Consider the following 25762-nt stretch of genomic DNA (forward strand, 5'->3'; position numbering starts at 1 on the left):
TTTCAGCATGATACCTTTTTACGTTCCCATTCATGCAAGAAGTCAGGCCAAAGAACAGTGCTAAATTGAGGCTTTATACATTAGCAAATTTAATTATTCACCAAGGTTATACCTGACATAGTTGCTAACAGCTAGGCAGATAACCGATTGTTGCTTTTTCCAGGTTTGGTAATGGAAAAAGGTTCTGAATACCCCAAAGGAATTCTTGACTGCATCTTGAAACATGTCCATGATCTGTAACACAGATCGGGAGCCACTAGTAGAAACAGGAAATGTCACTGATGGGCTGGCGTGGTATATACTTAAGTTTGAACAGTTTGTTCACTGTAAGCTCAGAGAGAAGACAACCTGGGAAAGAAGATTTCTGAAAAAAAACATTGTTTTATTTTCAGTTATGTAAAGTGGACTTTGTAGTTGTGAGAGGTGCTGGAACACTGATCCTGAGATTGGAGCTTTCTATCCACAAAACTGGTACAGTCATTTCAGTAATGTATCACCTGGACATATGTGCCTTAGTCCTAATCTGAAAGGGTTAAACATAAAAAGATAGGCTTATTCCTACATCTGTTCAGTCCTCAGTCTCAAAGTAGAGAGGCCATTAAGATTTAATACCAGGTGTTTACATTACAAAATATGGATATCTGCCCTGGGAGAAGGACCAGCATTTACATTTTAAAAAAATAACAAAAGTGATGGGGAAACAAGTGTCTTATCCTTTAAACTAGTTATTAAAACGTAATATCAAGAAACTAATTTTTTTCCTTTGTTGGATATAGGGTTGTGTGCAGTTTCAGGTGTTGATTTGATTCGATGGAGATTTGGACCAATTCGGTGGCCGAATCTCTGAATCCAAACCAAATCAGGGGACCAATTAAAAGGTCCAAATCTCTGCCACGAGCCCCCTGACCCCTGCCTGCTCTCCCAGTCCCTCATGGCTGCCCCGCCCACCCCAGCTCCTGTCCCTTTAAAAAAAAAAAACAACAACCCCCCCCCCCCCCCCCCCTGCACCCACTGGCTGCTGCAGCAGCTGTCGGGGCTTCTGGGAGCCCACCCATGCAGTGCAGGGCTGTGGGGATTGCTGTTCCACCAGGCAGGAGCTGGTGAGTTCAGGGTTGTTTGTTTTTTTTTAAAAGGCCAGGAGCTGGGGCAGACGGGGCAACCATGGGCAAGGGCTGGGAGAGTGGGTGGGGACCGGGGGGGCTCATGGCAGAGTCCCCAGTGCAGTGGGAGGCAGCGGGGATCACCCCCTGCTGGGCAGGAGCTGGTGAATGGGGGCTTTTTTCTTTCAAAGAGCTGGGAGCTGGGGCCAGGCAGGGCAGCCACTGAGAGCGGGCGAGGGATGGGGCCTGTGTGATTCGTAGATTCAGCTGATTCGGCAACAGCCAAATCTCTGAATCAGATGCAGCTGAATTGATTTGGAACAGTGATTCAAATCACTGAATCAAATCACTGTCCCCCGAATCAGCCGAATCCGAATCCAAAGTGAATGCTAGCCACTATGCACAGTCCCAGTGGGATATGTCTGAGGCCCCAGACTACACATAGAAATTGCACTGATTTAACTACATTAGTATAGTTAAATTAGTGCATCTTTATGAATGAGCACTTTTACACTTGGTTATGACCTGAAGCAACCTACATCATTTCTAGTTATCCTCAAATCTATTTAACAGTATCCACAGAGGGGCTGCCTTGATCTAGCTAATTGTTTTTGTTAAGTAGGTGTAACTCCTCTGTGTAGAGAAGTCCTTAAGTTCTAAAGAATTCAGTGCACTGTTGTCCTGCACCTTGTATAGTCATTTACATAAGTAGGTTAGCAATACAGTCTAAATAATATAGCAGTGTTTTACATCCATTCTGCATTCACGCTATACTTGTGTAAATTACTGTGCAAGATACAAGTCAATGGAGAATCAGCCCTTGATTTTATAAATTCATTGCATGCCTATACATAAAATATGTATAAACAAACAGTTAAAGCATAATAGATCATTTGTATGTTCAAATCCACAATTTTCATGGTATTTTATAGTAACTGCACATTCAAAATAGGCATATGTTTTCCAAACTCAGGCCCTAAAAGTTAATAGTCTTACTGCACAGTGGTGGCCTAGCTATGTAATTGTACTCTCCATCCAGGAGCTGTTAATAGACTATATAAAGACTTCAAAAGAATCTTTGATTCTTACAGTAGTATTCTAATGTATTATAATATACTTATATAATTATAAGTATTCTAATGGTATCTGAGTGCAGGGTGACTATAGCCTTAAGTTGTCACTATCTGGGCATACCACACAAAGAGAATATTGGGTTTGTAGGCTGATTCAGCACCTGACACAAAAGAACAGGCTACTGTCTTTTGAGCTAAATCAAAGGTTCCTGCATCTGCCTACTGTATGTAGGGGGAAAGAACAAGCTTTGCAAAGCAAAGTGGTGGGATATAATCTGGAACAGAGACCCTGGGAGGGGAGAAAATCCTGAGTGACCCCTCTCTGCAACTTACCCCAGATAGAGTGAGGAATGCCGGAAGGGAATGGAGCTCCAGGTGGTACTTCTGCAGCCATTGCTCTCTCCATATGGGTTGTGGGCTAGCCTGAGGAAGTACTTTCAGCCCCAGAGAGGGGCAGCTAGGGAGAGACTGCAGTGTTGAGGGGCAGAAGACCCTGGAGGACTCTCCCACTTGTGCCAGTGTGCAGCAGGCAGCAGCTGAGGAGTGCAAGCAGCAGGTAAGGGCGATCAGAGGACTGCCAATCAACCCAGGTACCGAGGGCCAGGATGTTGGAGCTACCGTCCTGACCGCAGTTGATTGCCACAACAAGAGGAGTAAGGTCAGAGGTGGCATGGGCAAGTTGGGAGCCAGGGAGGTGCTGCCCAGCATAGAAGCCTCCCGTACCAGGTCATTCTCTGACCAAAGACCGAAAATTAATTGATAAGGGAAGTGACCCAATGGGTATTTCATGGACTGAGCACTCAGCTTTGGCTCACAGATGGGGGATTAATTGATGGAAGTATTTGTTTTTTTTGTTGGTTATGACCAATTGAGTCCTGAGTTGATTTGTTTTGTTGAATTTGGCCCTCGGTGCGTGTAAAGACAGTTGGCATGGGGCATTGACCCCAAAGACAATGCTGGACCAGTCAAATTAAGGCTGGTTGGGGGGAATTGGGTAAAAAAAGAAAAAGAAATTGATGTAAATTTGCATGTGCCTCCTCCGTCAGCAGAGGACAGGGTTTTGCCTCCAGGATAAGCATGTCATACAACACTGAGGAAGTGGTAACAGTGGGGTGTAGGGGAGGTGGAGCCCAAAAAAGATGCTCCTTTGCCAGGCCCAAGGTATCATCCAGTGGAACTAGCTCCCCAACAGAAGTAAGATCAAAGTCTTGGCAGGTGAGAGAATAACAACAAAAAGCAGCTGCGTGATAGTGTGGCTCCTTTCACCCTGTTGTCACTCATCAGGAGGGTGTCAGGCTAGAGGAGACGCAGGCCTTACAGCACTTACCCTTGATACTCCTATAAATGGGGAAAATCACGCAGCCAAACAAGTCAACCATTGAAAAACAATCTAATGGAGAGTAGGGGTTTCAATCTGATCTTGAACACCTCCTCATCTTTTCCCCCATACATATGAAGTGAAGCTTCATCAAGTAGGGATCTTATCCCGAGTTTGCATTGTTGTACAAAGTCTCTTTACACTTATAGCAAGGGTTTGATTTCTTTTGAAGGCTGAAACTCAATTGCGGCAGCATCGTTCTAAAGAGAAGGGAACTAGCCTGTTCTTGGTGGTGGCAGATGACAGAATGAGGAGCAATGATCTCAAGTTGCAACAAGGAAAGTTTAGATTAGATATCAGGCAGAACTTTCTCACTAGGAGGGTAGTAAAGCACTAGAATAGGTTAGCCTGAGAGGTTGTGGAATCCCCATCCTTGGGGGTTTTTAAGTCCTGGCTAGAAAAACTCATGGGTGAGATGATCTAGTTGGGGATGGTTGTGCTTTGAGCAGGAGATTGGCCTAGATGACTTCCTGAGGTCCCTCCCAACCCTAATTTTCTATGATTTTTATGCAATTTGATTTAATGATTCTTGCTTTTTTTAAGTGTTACAAATGATGTGTGCTCCCTTTTTATTTTTGAGAGGCAAGGATTTTCCATAGCGGTTATTAGACCAACTTGATTAGTTAGGAAAACTGTTGGACAAGCTTTGGGACATGAAGTGCTCTTCTTCAGGTCTGTAGCAGGTCTGCCATTTTATTCAGTGAGGACAGGAAATCAGGTGAGCATCCAACATTGTTCTTGCCCATCAACTCCAGACTTCAAATTTAAATGTAATGGGTGTCCTTATCTCTTGAGGGTAATAAATAGCATTTATATAGTAATGCACACATTCAAAAGCTTTGAAATCATTAACTGTATTTGATTTCATCTTTGTATCTTTTTCTTTTTGAACAAGAACGAACTTACCTGCTTCCTGGACTCTGTTCACTGCCTTTGTGCAAAAACCAGTTCCAGGAGCCTGAATAAGAAGGGTCTTTCTGAAGTACAAATATATCCAGGCTCTGACCTGTGTGCTGAGATAATCACATAGTTCATTGAATCCACATGGCAGCATTTTCCTTGGCACAATGATATGTTAGTGCTTACCATGCTACAAACCATGATTGTAGTGGGGAAATCTGGACACTCATGCCACACTGCCACAGCTGTTGGTGCCCAGTCCAGAGATTTATGGGTGTTTTTCACATGGTGCCATGCACTTTGTGAGAGGCTTCCTTCACAGAGACCTGGAAGGTAGGAGCACAGGAAAACCTGGGTACAGAGAGATGGTTAGTTGGTCCCATTTACAAAACTGATACAGCATGTCTGAGTCCAGATACAGCCTTACAATTATGTCACATTTCTTATTGTGATCAGGAGACAGGCAGGGAGGGCACGGGGGAAGGGGGAAGGGAGGCAGGAGGGGCACATGTCCCCCTGAGATTGGCCACTGCCGCTGGCTTCTGTGAGCAGTCACCTCTTGCCCCCCACCCCACTGACGCCCACTAATTGTACCCCCACAATCTCAGGAGGCACCAGTCATTCATGGATCAGAATGAAAATGATATATAGAGTCAGGAACCATGTCATCTATGTTGTGGCTGGTCACTAAGCATAGAACCAGCATTACTACCACCTGGTTACAAATCTACTTAAAAACCTGCCCCTTTGAGCCTTTTATAGCTGTGCATACCAAGACATAGCAGTGGGTTATATTTGGCACCTTGTGTTCATGTCTGTAAACTACAGAAACACAACTATGGTTACTTGCATGTTTTCATGGCCTTGTGCACTTCTGAACATGCTTAAATGCATATGCTGTTGAGGACAATATTAGAGATTGAAAGACTGTGTCTGTAAATACACCTATATTTAATAAGGTACACAGCAAAACATGTCAGCTGAAAGCACGAGAGCCTGATTCCTTTAAGCTACTCTGAGTGGTAATAGACTATTTATTTCTGGTGTCTTAGGTTGAGACATAACAGCTTTAAATAGCTTGGGCATTGGGGAGTTCATAGGAACACAAAACAACATCCCCAGCCCTGGATACATTATTTTCCTCTTGGTCCACATCGTATCTTACAGCACCTGTTTGTAATGATCATAAGCAGCAGCCTTTTCAAGTGTGAAAAAAATTAAAACTGGATTCCCCCTCCACCCCCAGCCAGTCCTCGGCAGTGATTACACTGTTACAATACAAGCACATTTATTATTATTATTATTATTGCTATCATTTACAGATATTTACATGCCTCAAACAGCACTGTGTATCCAAATAGTCCAGTCAGGGGGTGGTTCTGTGCAGTCCCCCACCTGCTTCAGCATGAAGGGCAGAATTAGCGATCCATAGACAATGTGTCACAGGAAGCATCCTGTCAAGTGCAGAGACCAGGAGCATTCCTCCTCAGCAATAGTACCTGGTAACTCAGTTCTGGCCTACGGGCAAGAAAGAGCCTCTGTCATCATCCTGCCACCTGGCACAATGGGAACGATTAAAGTTATTTCCTGGTAGGGTCTGGCTTCCTTTCTCAACCCTAGTTAGGGGAAAATGGAGGCTTATCTTCATCTGTCATAGCCTCTTTTTCTCTCCCTCTCTATTAAAGAGGCATTTTTCTCTTGTGGAGGCAAATTGTTAGCAGTTTTCACTGTTTCCTTAATGGAAACTCTGCATGGAGTGCTCAAGTTAATCTGAGGTTCACCATGAACTTCCCTTTCTTTTAACCCTTTTTTTCTTTGATGGTTTATTCCTGTTGATTCCTGACTTTCTTGTGATCATTTGCTCTATTCTCATCAAGAGTTGCACTCATTAGGAAGAGTTATCAGACTAAGCCTGTTTTTTCTGTTGTGCAGCTCGTGCAGCTTTGCTCTCAAGATAAACGCATGGAACTATAATAAAATGGCCTGAAGGATCCCACCGTACCTTTGGGAATAGACTGAGTTACTTTAGTGCCCTTCTTCCATACATTTCCATTTTGGTATAATATGCCATCCCACAGGATCTTAATTCTTGAGTACAGCAAAAGAGCAGAAACATAAAGATGAAACAAAGGAATACAGAGGTCAGAGCAATATGCATCCACTATAGCGTTGGCCTTCATTCTTGGGCTACTGATATTGTGCAGGAGGTAGTATATGTCTTGCAGCATCAGATCCCCTTGCTGTCTTCTAGTAGATGGCAGTGATACCAAGAGGCTCTGCAGTGCCTTCCAGCTTTGTTTGAGAGCCAAAAAGTAGTCAGTCATGGCAGAGAGAGGAAATAAATGAAAGCCCCTCTTCAGTGAGGTGTGTTGATAGTTGTCTGAGTAGAGCAATGCACTGCCAACCAAGGGACTCAAGTTCTGAACTCAACCTGGAATCTTTAACTTTTGGTGTGGGGGAGAAGAAGACTGGAGCTTTTCTAGGTGTTGTGTGCTCTTTCTTCCCACTGAGTGGCTGGGTAAAGAACTGCTGCAGATTGTTCATCCTTTCTGTCACAAAGCAGAGACAGAGAAGTGTTGGGGCAGCTGTAATGAGAAAGGGTCCGTGTGTGTATCTGCAAAATGTGAAAGGGGAGCGTGGGCAGAGAGGCTCCCTAGAGTGACAGTGCAGCACTGAAAAAAATTACTAGCTGGCGGTATGTGCACCAGATGAAGAGATGGTTGCTTACAAGATGCAATTCCACAAAGTACACAGTTGGGAGGAAAGGAGCTCGGATCATTTTACCAGGTTATTTCCTTGCACCCTATTTATGAGGCAGCATTGCTTGGAGATGCCTGATAAATTTGTCCCCCTCTTTAGCTAGTGGGAGGGACAGAAAGTGCTTTGGCTATTATCTTACTGCTCCAGAATTCTCTAGCTGTTGCAATAGGTAAGTCTCTGATACATCTTGCCTAGTTTCTTAGCTGCTGTAAGGAAGAAGAGAGGAAGTGGGTTTCCCACAATCTCTTTCTTCTCCCTGCTGAATGACTCCAGTGTCATCTCTCTTTTATTCCATTAACAGCTTTCCCAAGAACCATAAAATAGACAAGATTCCTGACATTTACACTGCTGCCCACCAGTTTCTGAAAGAGCAGTGGATCTCCCCTGCCCAGCTATCCAATAGAGCTCTAAGAAGCAACAGTACACACATTCATGCTGCCTCTCTCCAGACTGGTTTGAATTCTTCTGGTTTATCTTAACAACCAGAAAGACAGAGATTCTAATATCAAGTTGACTTTGTGCATCTGCTTAATTAGGGGACCAAATTATACCTACTGGTTAGTACCAGTTGGCATAATTTCTAGGGCTGTGTGAAATTTCACCGCCAGTTTTGTTTTGACACTGTTTTGACCCATTTCGAGGTCAAAACAGCAAAATCAAAATGAACAGATGTAGTTGAAACAGCCTCAAAACCAAATGAGGCAAGTTGAAACATTTTGCCGTTTCAATGCTTTGCCCATAGGCTATAATGGGGAAGGTTGAAACAGCCTATAACTTTGTCATTTCTGGCCTGATGTGGATGAAATTTGCAGGAATGGTAGCCCCATCTGAGGGCATGAAGCCTGCCAAGGTTCAAGGAGATAGGTGCAGGGGGTTCGGGGAAACTGCACCCCAAAGTTTTCAAAGCAAAACCTGTGTTGTGTGTGTTAAGCCACAGTGGGGTCAAAACTGCAGGTATGTTAGCCCCTGTGGAGGCCACAAAGCCTGTTAAGTTTCAAGGAGCTCAGCTGTGTATTGAGCTGGTCCCTGAGTGAATCATGATTGATTGCCTAACACAGTAGCTAGCTAGCATAAGGAGTTAATGAGCAAGAATTAACACCTAGGAAACCACACACTAAGGAGAGGAAAGAATCCGTACAGAGCTGGGAATGGCTTCTGCCCAAAGACAGACAGTCAGTTGCACAAGCACCCATGTCACGAGTTTTGCCTGTCAGCAGCTAGAGGTGCAGGGCCCCAGATCCCCCCCCGCACCTATCTCCTTAACAGCTGGCAGGCTTTGTGGCTGCAGCAGGGCCTAGCAGCCCGGCCTGCAGTAGTTTCCCCACCTCCTGTGCCCCAAGACAGACACGGTTGCACAAGCATCCATGACATGAGTTTTGCCTGTCAGCAGCTAGAGGTGCAGGGCCCCAGAACCCAGACACCTCTGCACCTACCTCCTTGACAGCTGGCAGGCTTCGTGGCCATAGCAGGGGCTAGCAGGCTTGCAGCTTTCACCCTGCTGTGCCTTAACACACACAGTGTCACCCATGTCACGAGTTTTGCTTGTCTGCAGCTTGAGGTACAGTTTCCCCCAAACCTACCTCTTTGAAACTTGGCAGGCTTCATGCCCTCAGATGGGGCTACCATTCCTGCAAGTTTCATTCAAATCAAGCCAGAAATGACAAAGTTATAGGCTGTTTTGTCCTTCTCCATTATATCCTATGGGTGAAACATCTAAACAGTTTCGCCGTTTCAACCCTGTTTTGACCAGAACAGAACAGAACAGAACAGAACAGAACAGCTGTTTCAAATCGAAACAAAATTGAAACGAAACGCTGTTCCATCAAAACACTGGTCGAAACAGAACACTGCCATTTTGCACAGCCCTAATTGGTACCTAATTAAGCAGAGTCAAAGTCAACTTGATATTAGAGTCTTTTTCTGGTTGTGAAGTTAAACTGGCAGAATTCAAACCAGTCTGGAGAGGGGACTTGAGACATCAGCTTAGTCAGGAAGCTACGACTGCTTAGTTGGGATTGCTGTTGCAGGTAAGAGCCTTGGGACATACATGTTATGAAAGGAGAAACACGAGGAATTATGAATACTGCACATGCAGAACTGAGCAGTGGGAGGTTGCTGACTGATATCACTGATAGAGCTGTCTTCGGTTAATCTGGTGTCTGATCCTGTGCTATTAATTCCAGAAATTGGCCAGGTCTGTATTTGCCACCAAATATCTCTGCTTTCACTAGAAAATTGTTGTATAAAGCATCAGGGAACGTATCAATTATTCACCCAGCTGGAGTCAGCACAGCTACAAATAGTACTTTCTTCCCTCTGCCTCCCTTTTCTTTATTTTTCCCTTCCTTTCCTTTTTTTAACAACAGACTGGTAAGATAATAATGTTGTCAGTGCTTTAGTTTATAATTATCCTATAATAATACATATGTACCATATACTTTTGCATTTTAAATTTCATATTTGTAAATGGCACCATATGTCAGGTATCTGGAAAGCTGCTTATATCAAGAAGTTGTACACTGGGACATCTTCTTAAGGAACATATCTAACAACATTGCAAAGTGCAATTCTGCTTTGAAAAGTCTCTGTCCAAAAACGACAGTATGAGATTCCTTGTTTATAGTCTGTTGGTGAATTCCGTGTCCAGTGTGCTCAACTAAAAGTGTTGTATTTTGTAGTTGTGGCCTTGTAGACATCACCTGGGCTCTCAGTGTTCAGAACATTTTTTTCTCTTCTTGTGCGTTTTTGCCAGTAATCAACAGTAACAAAGATTTTGGCCATGAAATGTGTCCCAAGTAATCCTTGTTCTAGTCCATTTCTTTCCCGGGCCTTTCACCGGTGAATTTAGATCTTGCCTACTCATCACTTTAACTGGTTTGTTTGTTTGTTTAAATTAAGTCAGTGAAATCTGTGCAATCTCTGCATATAGACTAGCCCTCATTAAATAATTCTGCTAGTGAAGCCTGAGCTACGATAGACTACAGTTCACACTTCCTTAACTGAGCTGGAGGGCAAACAGGTGCAAAAAAAGTGCTGTTTTGTCACTGAAGTCTGCAGATGCAGTTCTAAATCAACACAAAAGGAGTAGCACTGCCTTTTTCTTATCTAGTCAGTTTTCAGAATAGGCCTACATTTGGGGGTACAGAGGAATGGGCATGAGATCCTCTGGAAGAAAAACAGGTTTGTGGCATATCAGTCAGTGGGTGATGGATTCTCAGCCCTTGCCCATCAGGGAGATCTTGGCAGAGAACTGAATTGCATGACTGGACAGATAAATAAGGTGTAAACATTCTTCATAATTGCTCTCCTTACTCCCCTGCCCCTATTACAGGTAGGCAAATGTAGCTTTGATTGGGCTCTTTTCCTGTGCATTGGTGAAAACAAATTTTCTGGTTAGCGAGCAGCTCCTTTTGAGAACAACCCCTGATCTATACCGCTGTACACGGTTCACTCTGCTATTTCTCTCTGCCTGGTTCAGCTCATTTTTGTGGTTTTCAGCCCTGCATTGGGAGAGAGCCTATTTCAAGAAGCTTTATTTTATGCTGATACTTATTGCTCCCTGGCTTGTCTGCTGCCCTAAAAGAGGAGGAAGAATGAGCCTCCAAAGCCTGGTTGACCAGGAGCTGCACTGGCTTGCCTTCCCATCTGTGCCCCAGTTTCATGGGGTTCAGTGGGAAAGGCTGAGACCCCTCCAAGCAATCAGGAGAGAGAGAAAGTAGTGTCCAAAGTAAAGTGCTTCTCTAGTAGAGGGAGAGGCTAATCCTGCTGACGGGGAGCCAGCCTTCTTGTGCAGATGGGGGAGGAGGGGTGCTGCCCCCACTTCCCCTCCAGAGGAAAGAGGCTCATTCATTGGAGAAGAATGGCTCCCCTTTCCCGATGCCATGCTTGGCCTGGTGGCGGACAAGGTGGGTGGACTGGGTGAAGGCCTTGCTGCACTGGGGGCATCTGTAGGGCCTCTCGCCTGTGTGCACCTGCGCATGCTGGGTGAGCTGGGAGGCGTGCCGGAAGGCCTTGCCACAGTCCGAGCACAAGTAGGTTTTCTCCCTGCTATGGATTTGCTGGTGCCGCTTGAGAGTGGAGGAGCGGGCGAAGGCCTGGCCGCACTGGGCACAGGAAAAGGGACGCTCCCCAGTATGGATACGCTGGTGGCGGATGAGGCGGGAGGACTGGGCGAAGGCCATGCTACACTCAGAGCACTTGAAAGGACGCTGGCCTGTGTGCAGCGTCTGGTGCTCGAAGAGATTGGAGGACTTGGTGAAGGCCTTGCCGCAGACAGAGCAGGAGAAGGGGCGCTCACCAGTGTGGACCCGCTGGTGCTCCACCATGCGACTGGCCACGGCGAACTCCTTGCCACAGTCGGGGCATGGGAAGGGTTTCTCACCCAGGTGGGTGCGCTGGTGGCGCAGCAGGGACAGTGGCTTGTTGAAGGTCTTGCCACAGTCTGGGCAGGGGAAGGGCTTGTCATTGCTGTGCATGTTGCGCTGGTGCTTGCGCAGGTCGGAAGAGCGCACAAAGGCCTTCTCACAGTCCAGGCACTGGTAGGGCTTCTCGCCTGTGTGCGTGCGGATGTGCTTGCGGTAGTCTGAGGACCAGGTGTAGGCCTTGATGCAGAAGGGGCACTTGTAGGGGCGCTCACCTGTGTGCAGCCGCCGGTGCTGCTGCAGTGTGCCCTGGTGGGAGTAGGCCTTGCCACACAGCTCGCAGGCATATGGCTTGACCCCACTGTGGGTATCGATGTGGCTCAGCAGGTTGCTGGATTTCTTAAAGGCCCGCCCACACTGCACACACTTGTAAGGCCGCTCATCTGCCTCACTGCCTGTCACTTGGGTTGCCATCCGGATCCGCCTCATCGCAGCTGCTTTCAGGGCCCCGACACTGCCTGCCACCTCGCCCAGCTTTTTGGTGGCTTTCAGGGGCAGCCGCTTCACTGTTCTCCTGCCTTTCAGGGAAAGGTCTTTGCTGCCCCCCGGCTTGCTGGAGTCTACACCCAGGTTTCCTGGGAATGCCCCCACCTCGGCTTTCCTGGGTGTGTATGTCTGAATGCTTTCTGTGCCATTGCAAGACAGGCTGTCCCCAGAGGGATCAAAGTCACTGTCTAGGGTAACTACAGTGTCCACATAGTCTCCAGAGCTTGGCAGCCTCCTGCTGAAGTGCTGGATGCCTTTGCTCATTGGCCTGCTAGGCCACTTCTGGTATGGTGTCTCCTTACCAGTTTGCTCGCCATCCTCCTCACTCTGGGTACAAAGACTGACCTTCATGTTCAGCTGCTTGGCCACGCCATTGGCATTGATGAGCGTGAAAGTCTCATAGAAGACTTCATCTTCCTTGCATAACAGGTCCTCTGGCACGTTCTCCCCAAGTGCAGAGCTGCTAGGCACCAGATCTAGTCTTTCACAGTCCTCCCGCAAGCCATCCCCGAAATAGCCACTGTAGCTTTCCTCAGCTTCTTCATCTTCCTCACTACCTTCCTCCTCATTTCCATGTGGCAGGTGCATGCTCCTCTTCCTGTCGTCATAGGATCCCTGAGCCAAACTGCTGCAAGGGTATTCCTCATCTGGTCTTTCAGAGCACTCTATACTTGTCATGGTCCACAGCTACTTCACAATATCAACTTTCAGGATGCTTCAGCCTGAGGCTGCTCTCAAGATAAGTTACCTGCATTTTGAACAAGAGAGGAATGAACAGCAGGTAGGAATGTTTTCGAAGAAGAGCAAGTATCTAGGCATTGTTGCTACACTGTCACTCAAAGGGGCTAATTAGGCCTGGAGTTTACTATGGTAGGCACTAAACAAAGAGGGGTGGCATTATGATTGCCCCAAGGAGTGGGTTAGAGCTGAAATTGGATAAAATGACAGACAAGCCACTTGCCAGGAGTTATCCTAGCTACACAGCTAGGTAGGATTTCTTAATTTCCTACTTCCTATCTTCACTTTTTTCGTAGTCATTGTCTACTCAGTGGACACACCTACGAGATCATTAATGTGCCGTGGTTACTGAGCGTTTAGTTTAGAACCTGTAATAACAGGTACTAACTGAATGCGCAGAAACCAGCACTACAGCTTTTTTGTGATGCTACTGCGCAGTAGACTAATTCTGCTGCACATTTACGCATTAGCACAGCTGTTGCCATGACACACTAATCCACAGTAGAATTAGTCTGCACATTTAGCATCACGTGTAGACACACCCAGTGTTACTGACCTTGTTTTGACTCAGGGCTTTGTTGCTTTAAATTCTGAAGTTGGGCAAAAGGCAGAGCAATGTAACTCCTTATAGCAGGGGTAGGCAAAATGTGGCCCAGGGGCCAGATGCAGACCACCAGGCCATTCTATCTGGCCTGCAGGGCCCCTAAAAAATTTAGAAGATTAATATTAATTTGCCCTGGGCTGCCTGTCATGCGGCCCTCGATGGCTTGCTGAAACTCAGTAAGCGGCCCTCTGCCCAAAATAATTGCCCGCCCCTGCATTATAGACTACCTTGTTCAGAGAGACATGAGATATAAAAATAGGCTACAGCCTACTTTATCAGATGCTATGAATGGACATGCAGAGACCAGGGCTACTAATTAGAAAGGAATAAGGTCATTTAAATAGAAATATTTATTTACTGCCCCTGTTCTCTGCAAGCCCATTCATGAAAGCTTCTGTCTCTCTGAACAAGTTAGTCTTTAAGGTACCATATTGTCCTACCTTTTTCTTTAACATTTTATAGTTTAAGACCATTGCCTATTTTCTGTGTTTTTACAATATGTCTACCAGTATTTGCCTACTCTTTAAATATAGGAGCACCAGGAACTAAACTGCAGATGCTTTTAATTATGTTGCTGCATTACGATGCTGGAAATCAAGCCACTATTACTCTTGCTTATCAAGGAGCTAACCTGGCAGACTGCGCATTAAGGAACCACATCTTCTCTTTTTTGGAGAAGGTCTGACATGGGAGGACTGGGGATCAATCAGGAGCCTTCCTGTGTTATGGAGAGTCAGATACTGTGATGACAAGATACTGACAGGGGCTGCCTGCTAATTCCAATTTTTGTTTTAGAAATAAAAACAGAAAGTGGGCAAGAGATCAGAGCAGTATGTCTTAGAACCTCAGGAGCTCTCAATTTGCCACTTTTGCATGCTAGAATTTCTCCTCCCCTGTCTTAGTGCAAAATGCAGGTGAAAAACTGATTGCAGAATAGGGTGTTCAAGCTGCCTGCCTACTTGAATTCTGTAGGGTTTTAATTACTCTGCAACCTGAATATGCAATGCCTCTAGCTCGGTGTTTCTCAATTGGGTGCCAAAGCACCCCAGGGTGGCTTGAGATCCTTTCAAGGGTGCTGCAGGGTGTCACGCAATGTTAACACTGCTAGGTGTGCAAACATGATTGACAAGACAAAGCCAACATTTTCAAGTAGAAATCCATAGTGTTGAAAACATGATGCTCTGTTGTGATCTTTTTGAGTCCATGGCAACAGAAGAATTGCTCTAGTATTTTTCTGTAGTCAAAAAAAAAGAGTGAAACTAAGAGCTGGCATTTTCCTAGGGATGCCTCAAATCTATTGAGGGATGGCTCAAGTCTAAAAAGGTCGAGAATGACTGCTCTAGCTGGAGGCAGAATCTGTAATGGAATAAGTTCTTGAGACACAAATTGCACACTGCTGCCGGGGAGTGTGTAAGGAAAGACTGAGGAACTCAGCCATTTGAGAACCTATGCTTTCATGAAGCTCACAATTTATTTGCAAGAGATCATGCATATGATTTGGGACTCTGCAGTTAGAGCACCAAGTGCAATGGCACACAGCAGTGTTGACACAGTGAGATATTAAGCCCCCAGCACTGTACAGTGATATTAAAAATATAGCTTGGCTGATGCAAATGAGCAATCTGTCCTACTGGTGGCAAAAGTATCCCTGAACTGTGGAGGAATGGCAAAGAAATGCTACTCCCCACTGACAGTGGCAAGTACAGAAAATTCCTCCTCTGAGATGCAACCAACCCAAAGATGCTGACATTATTAAAGTGTCAACAAAAATAGCCCCCCGCACTTCTTTCTTTTGAATTTCAGTGCCTCAGAGTTTCCTCATTTACTGGTACTTTTTATAGTCAATTGGCAACAACTCCAGCAATTTTAATAGAGCTGCTTAAATCTCCACTACTTTCAGGGATTTGTGAAACTCTGGGCAATTCTGAACAAGTTCTATCAGTACCTATGATAAACTAGGCCAGGAGGGAGAACAGGTTGTTCAGGTCACTGCATCCCCCAGGTGCAGGGAGATGGAAGTGAATAGAGACCTGCACAGAAACTTAAAGATGCTCATTTACAGGGTAAAGATGACCCTGCTGTCCTGATCCCCAGCAGCCTGGAAAAACAGGTTGAGGTTCCAACACAATGTGTGGACTGTCTGACTGCAGCAAGTACCAGATGCCAGGCCTGGAGGGCCCAGCTGCCTCCAGCCTGCCCCTCTTTGGGATTTTTTTTAAATAGCTCCCCCTCCCACTTCTCTCTCCCTATTGCTTTCAGGGCTTCCTCTCCCCCTCAGCCCAGGTTTAGATGCAATGACTTACCTTGATATTTGAGTACACAAGTATGGGCTGTCCCAGGCAGCTGGCCCCGTGGGGTTGTGTGCTCCAGCTTACAAATGAAGAAAGGTAGGGAGTTTGGTGCATAGCAGCACTAGCAAATGTGCCTGTGTCTGTCTCACCCTTTTGTGTCCAGTGTAGCAGCTGCAGAGCCTCAGGAGGTGGGGCCTGTTCAATATACACAACCTTCCTGCCTGCATCACAGAGAGCAGCCTGGGAAATACAGCAGGGCTGCCCTGTCTCAGTGCCTGAGCTATTCTTCCAATTTACTCTTCCTCCTCCCCTCTCAGATTCTAGGGATGGACGAGACCAAAATAGCCAAATAGATCACTGCACTCTCAAAGCAGGATTGGTCCTTACAGCAGTAGCTGCACTCAGTTTGTCCACTGTGAATTTTAAATGTGGTTTCCACTTCTGCTAGGAGATTAGCCCACCCCCTGTCTGAAAGCTCTTCCTGATAATCAGCCTAGATGCTCCTATAATGATTTCATCCCATTTCTTTGTTATGCTTAGTTGTATTGTACTAAATAATTTCTCTTCCTTCTTGATACACATTTCAGATATTTGAGCATTCCCCATTTGTTTGGTCATTGGCTATAGTATACCCCACTACCTCCAGCCAGATCATTGCAATGTGTTTCCAGATGCTTTTTTTTTTTTTTTTTGGGGGGGGGGGGAGGGGGGGATTGGTTGGTGTCCAATTCTTCTTGCTGCTTCTGTCACACATGCTACTTAGCTTTCTGTCTGACTATTGCAGCAGCAAGCTTTTCCTCTTGTTTCTAGGAATTAAATAGTTTTACCCTTTGTTTAAAAGCTCTGGAGCCTTCTGCTTCCAAAATTTTTCCTCTCTAAATATGCCACTTTGTACTCATTCATTCCAGGGAGGAGAGACACTGTGACCACAGCTTCTTTTCAAGGGGTTAATGCCAGATAATACAGTTTGCCTTCAACCTAAACTATAGCCATGAAACTCCTTTCCATTCCTTGTTTCAAAAATACTTATCTTGCTCTCTAAAGAGGTCTGCTGGTAGCACTGGATATGGGACTGGCTATGGATCCCGGTCCCTTTCACTTCCAAAACACAGATCAGATATGGCCCATTTTGGTATACACTGAAATTATATACCATCCAATGGATGTCCAGTGACCTTTCATTGCTTCAGTCTGGTTTTTAATGGTTATGTATCAGGTTGTCACTTTTCACAGAAGTTTTATTTTCCCTGGGGCAAACTCGTCCCCACAGAAAATGACCTAAAACATAAAACAAACAAATTTATAAACAATAAATGGTTAAATCAAACCCTGTGGTCCTTTTGCAGACCCTGAGAAGGCAACCCCAGCTCTGTGCTGTCCTCTGCACCACAGCCTTCCTTCTCTTCCTCAACTTTCCTCTCTGGCAGTGTTTGACTTCCTCCAGGGCTAGCCAGTCATCCCTATCAGCCGGCCCAGTCTTCCAAGGCAGGAAGCATATCCCCTTCTAACTGCCTGCAGTTGGGCTGCAGCCCCTGAGCCATGCACCCTGTTACAGGCCCTAACTGAATTTCATTTTGAAACCCACTCTGGTGGGCCCACACTAATTCAGCTTCTTGTTTGCAAGATCCTACAGATACTAATCTTTTTTGTTCTGAGAAGAGGTTCCTCCAGGACAGCAAGTGAGTGGGACACAGAAGGAAGCTTACACCTAAGCAGCCTGTACTTTACGTGTTCTCGTAAGAGGTTTACATCTCCAAAGCTGAAGGACCTGCCATCTCTCACGTGCACTATGCTTTTTCAGATTGTCTTATAGCATAGAAAAGGGACTGTCAGATTTAGAAATAAGGAATGATGCGGTTTTCCATGCTCAGTCAGAACTTATTCCATTTGCTTCCAGCAGGGACAACTGCCCAGTGCTTCAGAGCAAAATGGAGCCTATCTTCCTTGCTTTACAAAGCACCAGCCAATTGTGTAATTCTATGTGTGAGAGACTGGTGGAAAACCAGGCTGGTCAAAAATGAAAAGTAGGTTAATCAAAAGTTACAAAACAAAGATGACTGATTCTAGTGTTTTGGTGAATGATTCCTATTTCAATCAAAAATTTCACCTGGACTTTTCAGATTTGGTTTTTATCCTATTTCCAATTCAAATAAAGGCAAAGCTGAAATTTTCACTCCTATTCATTTTCTTCAAAAATGACAAAAGTGTTACTTTTTCATAAAGGTTTTTATTTCTGGAAGTCCATTTCTTTTGGATAAAAACCTCCCCACCTTTTGAACAACTTTAAAAAGTCCCTCCCTGAATTAGCTTGTAATCGATTTGAACCATGAAGTCTGGGATGGGATGACATTCATTGTTAACTTATTTTTGCAGTACTTAATGTGCTGTTATGAAATTAGGTAGCTCTTGAAAAATCTAGTGAAAGCACTGTCAATATGTACATGTGACCCTCGCCATTTGCAGGGGATACATTCTTGTATCCCCCGTGAATGGTGAAATCCGTGAATAAGGCACTGCATTCATGAACAACAGTTCCCTAGCTCCGGCAGGAGCGTGGCAGTGGAATCCCAGCAGCGGCAAGCATGGAGCTCCCGGGAAGCTCCTGGTTAAGTGTATAAAGTGTATTTAAAATGCAGGTTCAGCATTCACGAATATTTGAAACCGCAAATGCCGAACCCGTGAATAGCGAGGGTTTCCTGTATACTGGATTTTTAATGGACTTAAGTGCTTACAATTCTTCCTTTTAGGTATTTTGTACTTCATAAACAAATTGCTTATTACTGTGTCATAAATCATACCTGTAATTCAGTGATTCTCAATCTGGGTGTCAGAACCCAGCCCACTGCCCAGCCCCTCTGCAAGCACAGTAATAAACAGTTTTTGAAATGAGATCCTGCTCAATTCACAAAAGTTGAGGAGGGGTGCCTCGGGACAAACAAGTTTGAGAACCACTGTTGTTGCATGCATCATTTCAAAGTCATTATGAAATCGTTTGTAAAAAAATATATTTGGGGAGGAAGGAGTTAATGCTAACAGAGATGGTTGCAGAGGGCATGGAAAAGGCCTGGGTTTGGGAGAGGATTATTTAGGGACAGAGCCTATGAGAGGGGTGTGTTATGAAATCCACAGTGGTAGCTGGATGTGGGAGTACAGGAAAATTGTCCTTGTGCCTTGAATGGGAAACTAGGGGACCGGTAGAAGTCGGAGTTTAGATAGGAAGAGGAATTACGAGAGGTGATTTATAAAAGGAGGGCATGTGGGACCTGGCAGTGGCTAAGCACAGAGGGACAAGCTTGCATTCCATTTCACCACAGCACTGGGGCCAATCCCACATGAACCCATGCATGCCATCAGGCACTTTGCATGTATGAATGCATATACTCATCCCCATGCAAAAACACACTACCATATATACACTTCTTGTACACAGGCTGTGAAAACACACACACAGGCACCAGCTCTCTCAAGTTGCCAATCTCCATGCTAATCAGGAAGGTTTAACTTTCCGCTGGAGCTCTGGTCCCCTCTGCACCGGAGTCTGAATTCCAGCACCCAGGCAAGCAAAATAATGTAATAACTGCAGGCCAATCACAGGTCCAGCACACAACACATGTTCATTTCAGGAGAGATGAGGTTTAGAAAGACACAAAAGTGTTTTTTAATCAGAAATGTAACTTTTATTCTGGCTAGAGAAGTCAAGAGATTATTAACAGGTTTCCTTTCATCACAGTGCTGTGGGAGTGTTCAGTGCACTTGCTGCTCTACAGTGCTTGTGTTCTTGGCAGCTGTACCCCAAGGAAGTGTTTTTTTTACATACTAAAATAAAGATAGAGTCTTCTAACATTGCTGATAGTTTGTTCAGGCCCGAGCACTTGTAGTGAACATGCAGGGCCACACAGGCCAGCAGAGGCTATTCATCAGCCCTCAGCTTATTCCATGTCCACTCCCATCGATTCTCCTGCCAGCAGGACTAGAATAGGAGGTAACTCCTGCGGATCCAGAAGAGGAAGCAGTACGCAGCATGATTTCTTTCTCTTGCCGCTGCTGGCCCACCTCGAGCACTGGGGTCCTAAAGATCTAGAGAATGGTTCTGTAATAGATATCCTATGTTGTTGCTGCCTTCTCATTGTCTCCTGCATCTGCATGAATATTTCCTACCCTATATATATATATATATATATATATATATATATATATATATATATATAAAAATGAAGCTTCAGTAGACCAGCTTGAAACTATCCCTTACTATTACCCAGAGTTTCAAACTGCAGCTTTAACATGCAGGACAAACAATCAGTAGGTAATACTCCCCCAATACACCTCCCAGAAACTGGGAGGTGTATTCTGAGTTGGTCTTTGCTGAACGGAGTAGAAATCTAATGAAAACAGGTCACTCTCCCTCATAGTAAATTCCAATCCCAGATTCCCAGGTTGGATATTTCTCAGGATTGTAGATTTCTTCTGGTTAAAAAGGAACAAAAATGGAGTGGGTTCACATGAACAACTGATTTCCAGTGAAATGGCAAAAACTGATCTTCATGTTTATCCAGAGGACTCATCTAGAATCAACTGTAGTGGTCTAAGTGAGAGCAGAGACTCATCATAGCTGCCCTGGAGGCTCCTAGCATCAGGCTAGAGACCCTGTTTTTCTGGTACTGATGGGGTTGAAACATGGATATAGCTCTGAGTGGTTTCAGATACAGTGAGCTGAGTGCCAAACAGTAGAAGAGAAGTGGCCTCTTTGCTGGCCTTGTCAAAATGGTACAGGAGGAAGCTCTAGCTGTGTTGAAAATCCAACACCATCTTTTTCCAATTGCTTTGAATGCAATTGAACAGGAAGCTGTTTTTCAGCAGGTACAGGGAGAGCTCAGGGCTTTTTCGGCTGGTAACAAAAGGTCTAGAAACTGCTGCTTAATTTCTTCAGAACTGAAAAGGAAATAGCTAGTGCTATGTTAAAGTTGAAATCCCTGAAAATTACGCTGCTTCCCCACAAACTAGCCCTGTCCCCTTGTTCATCACATTACATTGAAGAGAGGTAGGTTTTGATAATACAGTGGAAACTAATCACAGTAAATTGAAATGCACCACCCCCAACTCCCTGCACTGTGAAGTTTTGCCTTGTTCTAAAGCATTTCCATGTTCAAACTGCAATTCTGGCTACCGTAACCCTCAGTTTATGGTGAATTTATATGCTTTATGAATGGAAAAAAAATCACCTATTTATCAGAAGACTTCCAGAGCATGTATTTTCAGTTCTGCAGCATCAGTATCAATCAAAGACTCTGGACTCTTCCAACCAACCTTCTCATTCTCTTTTCCCTTCCTCATGGCCCTTCCTCTTTCTAGGCACTAGTCTTGCTTATTTAGGTTCCTCCAATCATCATTAGCACTTGAATTTGTATCTAATCAAGCCCTAAGTCACTTTTCTGCTCATTTACCATTTTTCCCCTCACTAATCTGGGCAAAATGGAGACAGAATAAGGTTTATACTCAAGATGGATGGCATCAGAGCTGGTCAAAGTCATTCATATTAAGTCATTGTAAAAATCTGGCCTACACTTTCTGAATGTTTATATTTTTGACAATTTTTGCTCCAATGCTGACGAAGAAGAAAATGAAGGGAAAATATTTTGACTTTTTCCTGAATTTTTTCCTTATTTGGGATTTTTTCAAATTTTTACCACAATTTTCAGTTCAGAGAGACAAAATGGGTGTTGTTGAAATGTGTATCCTGCTTTTCAACAATGTATTATTTACTTTTGTCAGCTCTTTTTCTCTCTCTGACAGACTGTGACTTCTCTTGAACTTATTCAGAATCACTGACCAAGTAATTTCTGCCAATAACCCTTGGTCTGAAGTTCTTTGGATTGGAGAGACAATGTGATGTGCCCGTGGTATGTTTCTGTTTCCTACCTGGATGAACATAATTCTTAAAATCAGTTTTCCAGTGTCAATATAAATTTGAAATTTAGTTTACGTGAATATTTTGCAACAATAGAATATGCTGTTCTAGCAGGTATTCATCGTATTAAATCACTACAGTAACAGTTAAAAGGTAACATTTAAAGGCATATGGATAAAATCAATGTTGGCAGTCAACAAAAATATTTTTTAGCATTCACCCTATTCAAGAATAGCTCTAATACAAACTGCGTGCAGTGGTAACAGCAAGTCTCTATAGAAGAGAACAGAATTTGAACCTGTACCTCTGAAGGATAAGAGGTACAGGAATAATCATCTCATGTTTACGTTGTGGTTTCAATCCAGGCAGATTCCAAAATGTTTTACAAATGCCATGCAAGGATCATTTTGCCCATCAGTGTAATGTAGCCACCTCTAATAGGGTGCACTAAGTGGCACTATATAGCAGTTTAGAATATGAATTTAAGAACATGAGATTTATCTGAAAGTACATGACACTGAGAGTAGTGTTTTAGATGGGCCACTAAATTGAAATTTGGCATAGATATTGGAAATAACATCTGCACCCTTGTTTTGCAGAAAGTGCCTTTGGATGACCACATGTAGTTAGGACCTCAATTAATCAATTTGCTTGACAACAGCACAACGCCCCTGTCACCAAGCCAGGGCACTGGTTCAATAGTGACCTAGAAGAATGCCAGACAGGGTCCCCAAATCCTCCCTCTCAATCACTTGTGCTTTCTCTGGAGGTTGTCATTGAAGACCTGGTTCTGCATGACCCATCTAGCTTATCAGAGTACATAAGATCATAGGCCAAGAAAGCAAGGCAGTAGCAAGAGGATGGAGAGAGATTCAGATCTGAAATGTGAGACAGGCAAAAGGTATAACAGGAAGTGATGTGACATAGTTGTGATACAGAGAAGGGCTCTGGTCTCTACTAAAGGAGACCTATTAGAATGTGGGAGACTGGCCAGTGTATATGGAAGGGAGCGTAGATCTGCACCCATAGCCTCAATATACCTCTGATATCCAATGGTGCAGATGAATAATGGTGCAGAGTTGAACACAGTCCTAGGGTCAGCTGGATTCTTCCTGCGGAGCCAAGTTCAGGAGGGGACAGTCTTGAGGCAGAGGATCTGGGGCAGGGAACCCCAGCTTTACAACATCTTGCCTGTCCTCCCAGCACCTCCGCTTGTTCTCCCTCAGCTCCATCTCTATCCGTCGGCCTTGGGCGTGCATACGCTGGTGGGAGCGGAGGCCTGAGAGCTTCGGGAAGACCTTGCTGCATTCCCCGCAGCAAAAAGACTTCTGGACGTGGGTCTGGCGGTGCTTAAGCAAAGCTGTGGAGCGGATGAAGGCCTTGCCACAATCGGCACAGATGAAAGGGCGATCGTTGGTGTGTGTGGCCCGGTGGAAGGTGAAGCTGGATGACTGGCTAAAGGACTTGTTGCAGATCCCGCAGTGGAAGGGCTTGAGGCCCATATGCATCTTGCGGTGCTGGAGAAGGGTGGAGGGGTCGGAGAAGGTCTTCTCACAGAAGGAGCACTCATAAGGCCGGTCGCCGGTGTGTGTGTTCTGGTGGATCAGCAGCGAGGTGGAGCGGGCAAACGACTTGTCACACACGGAGCAGCGGTACGGCTTCTCGCCGGTGTGTGTGCGCTCATGCCGCCGAACCATGGAGGCCTGGTAGAAGCCCTTGCTGCAGTAGGAGCATGTGTAGGGTCTCTCCCCTGTATGGATTCGCTGGTGTACTTTGAAGTCCGACTTCCTAGCAAAGCTCTTGCCGCAGTCCCCGCAAATCAAGGCCATGGCGTTGGCACCAGGGCCTTCCGTGGGCTCGTGGTCCCTCAGCGCAGGGCCAAGGTTACCGATTTCTGCCACTGCTGCTAGGTCAGCAAGGACCCTCCCAAGCTCTGCCCTGCTTTGGCCACGCTCTGTAGGGCTGTCCAGGATCACGCTGTGCTCCAGACTCTCCCGGGAAGGCGTGGCACAGCCTGCATGGCTGATGATCTCCACGGCCATCTGCCAGCGGCTGCTTCCTGATCTGGCTGATCCTGCTCTTCTTGACTGGTGCAGGACACACTTTCAGGGCTGTCGGGCATGAATGGTCACCTGTGCCAGCTGCCCGTGATTCCTAGCACCTCCTGATGCCTGAAAACAAAGCCGCGAGCACAAGATGAACGTCTCTCTCAAAACAAATGAGGAGCCTTCCTTTCCGGAGTCTACCCCTCTTCCCAGCCATCCTTCCTCGGGCCTTGAGCCTCACTGTTCCACGCAGCTCCAAACCCAGGCGCCGAGCGGCCAGCAGCCCCGGGGAGCCATCGGGCAGCGACAACGCGCGTGGCCAACGTGGACCGACCTGCCGCAGGGCTTCGCACCTCGGTGGCTGCACGGCCGCGACGCGGACGGGACCGTCGCATCCCCCCACAGGTGTGCACCTGGCCCGGGGCGCCGGATGGGGCCTGCGGGGTTTCTGGCCGGCTGGACACCCCGGCGGCGACGGGGCAGAGGGGTGGTCGCCCGCGCCCCAGAGGGTGGGCGAAGGCCGCCCCCACGAGGGTGCTGGGGGGACACCCCCGCCAGGAAGGAGGCGGCCCGCCGGCGGGATCCCCGCGCCCCGCAGCGAGCTCCGGGCTGGCCCGCAGGCCCCGATGCCGGCCTCGCCCCCGACCCCGGCTCGGCGCTCCTCGGCTCCCCGCGCCCCGCCTCCCCACAGCGGCCGGGCCGGACCGCGCCGGCCCCGTGGCCCCCGCCCGCCGGGCGATGCCTCACCTCGGCCCGCTCCGCCCCGCCACGGGCCGCTCGGGGGGCTCCAGCCTCGGCGCCGGGCCCGCGGCCTCGGGCTGCGCTGCCTGTGCCCGCCGGGCCCCGCTCGGGAAGGAAGGGGCGCCCCATGGCTCGGCTCCCCGCCGCCGAGGAGGCACCACCGCCTCCCTCAGCTCGGCGGCGGCGTGTGAGCGAGCCCGGCCCGCGGCAGGGTAGGGCACCAGGCCCCGGGGCGTGCGGCAGAGCTGACAGATCAGACAAGGGTTTGCGGGGCGGGTTGGGCAGGCACCGTCCCGCCTCAGGCAGGGCGCGGGCCTGGATGACCTCCTCTGTCTGCCCCCTCCGGCCCCACTGCGCTGGGCAGCAAGGCTGGGATCGCTGGGGACGGGCAGAGGTTTGGGACCCACTTGGGCCACGGAACGAGGTGGCCCACCCGGGCCATGGCCCCATCAACTTTTTCCACGTTAATTTAGCTCTCTTATGTAGTTAACAAAAATAACTATACAGTTTTAACCGGAATGACAATTGCGCGTTTGTGGGTTATATAAATTAATGTGTAAAAAGTTGGTGGGGCCATGGCCTGGGCAGCCCACCCTGTTCCACAGCCTTTGCGTGGCTGTACTTCGCTGGGAAGCTACGGGACGCAATGCTGGGATCGCCGGGGACTGGCAGCCACGTTCCCTGAGATTTGCAGCCCTACTTCGCTGGGAAGCTATGGGAAGAAGCAATGCTGGGATCGCTGGGGGTGGGAAGCCAAGTTCTACCTACCCAAAATAGTTTGACTGCTGGTTGTGGCTACTGGTTACCTCCGTTCCTGATCAGTCTGAGTCTGAATTAACCGTTGTGCTGGTAGAGCCTTTATAGCAGGTGTAGCCAAGTTGCAGCACACGTGCCACAAGTAGCACAGGCTGCTGTGTGGCACGTGGCAGATCAGGGAGGAGGCAGGCAGCACGGCAGTAGATAGAGCAGGGAGCAGGAAACGAACCAGTAGATCAGGCAGGATGCAGAAAACAGTCGCAGATGAGAAAAGAGAAGGGGATCGGAGGGCTTCATTTGCGGCATGCCTGCTGAAAAGGCTGGCCCCCACTGCTTTATAGTGTACTGGAATGACTAAGGTCAAGACAGGTAATGTGGCAAACTACTGTTTTTTAGTTAATCCAGCTGTTGCTTTGTTCCTCTTCCTCCTCAAAGATGTGTGCTTTCTCCATATATCAAGCCCCAAATCAGCAAAGCATCTCCACTCAGGATTGCTTAAGCCCCTGCATAAGTGCAGCTGGGGCTTTAGTTTGAAAGGGGAAAGGGCTGCTGTTTCTACCAGCT

At 46.6% G+C, this 25762-nt stretch overlaps 2 protein-coding genes across 5 annotated transcripts; both read right to left on the bottom strand.

Annotated features, from left to right (window-relative positions):
* Positions 1–120: 120 nt before the first annotated feature.
* ZNF648 (zinc finger protein 648) lies at positions 121–16032 on the bottom strand. Of its 2 annotated transcripts, XR_009462444.1 has the most exons (4): positions 15764–16021; positions 4458–4777; positions 2507–2709; positions 121–523 (listed from the first exon to the last, which is right to left on the bottom strand). XR_009462444.1 is itself a non-coding variant. In XM_059728378.1 (2 exons), the coding sequence occupies exon 2, from the start codon at positions 12794–12796 to the stop codon at positions 11054–11056; it is 1743 nt and encodes a 580-aa protein (XP_059584361.1). In that variant the 5' UTR covers positions 12797–12866; positions 15764–16032; the 3' UTR covers positions 5386–11053. The 2 variants fall into 2 exon arrangements, 1 of the variants encoding a protein (XP_059584361.1); XM_059728378.1 differs by lacking the exons at positions 121–523; positions 2507–2709; positions 4458–4777 and adding an exon at positions 5386–12866 and having other exon boundaries at positions 15764–16032.
* Positions 16033–19403: 3371 nt separating this feature from the next.
* LOC132250812 (zinc finger protein 239-like) lies at positions 19404–25437 on the bottom strand. 3 transcript variants are annotated; one of them, XM_059728381.1, is made up of 2 exons: positions 25211–25437; positions 19404–23827 (listed from the first exon to the last, which is right to left on the bottom strand). In XM_059728381.1, the coding sequence occupies exon 2, from the start codon at positions 23696–23698 to the stop codon at positions 22754–22756; it is 945 nt and encodes a 314-aa protein (XP_059584364.1). In that variant the 5' UTR covers positions 23699–23827; positions 25211–25437; the 3' UTR covers positions 19404–22753. The 3 variants fall into 3 exon arrangements, with proteins under 3 accessions (XP_059584364.1, XP_059584363.1, XP_059584365.1); XM_059728380.1 differs by lacking the exon at positions 25211–25437 and adding an exon at positions 24449–24727; XM_059728382.1 differs by lacking the exon at positions 25211–25437 and adding an exon at positions 24055–24339.
* Between the last annotated feature and the right edge of the window lie 325 nt (positions 25438–25762).

This window comes from Alligator mississippiensis, chromosome 5 (assembly GCF_030867095.1).
Source record: "Alligator mississippiensis isolate rAllMis1 chromosome 5, rAllMis1, whole genome shotgun sequence".
In the NCBI taxonomy this organism is placed as follows: domain Eukaryota; kingdom Metazoa; phylum Chordata; order Crocodylia; family Alligatoridae; genus Alligator; species Alligator mississippiensis.

What these genes read in the sequence shown, in the direction of transcription:
- ZNF648 (XM_059728378.1), bottom strand. Translation starts at nt 12,796, where the DNA reads ATGACAAGTATAGAGTGCTCTGAAAGACCAGATGAGGAATACCCTTGC.
- LOC132250812 (XM_059728381.1), bottom strand. Translation starts at nt 23,698, where the DNA reads ATGGCCGTGGAGATCATCAGCCATGCAGGCTGTGCCACGCCTTCCCGG.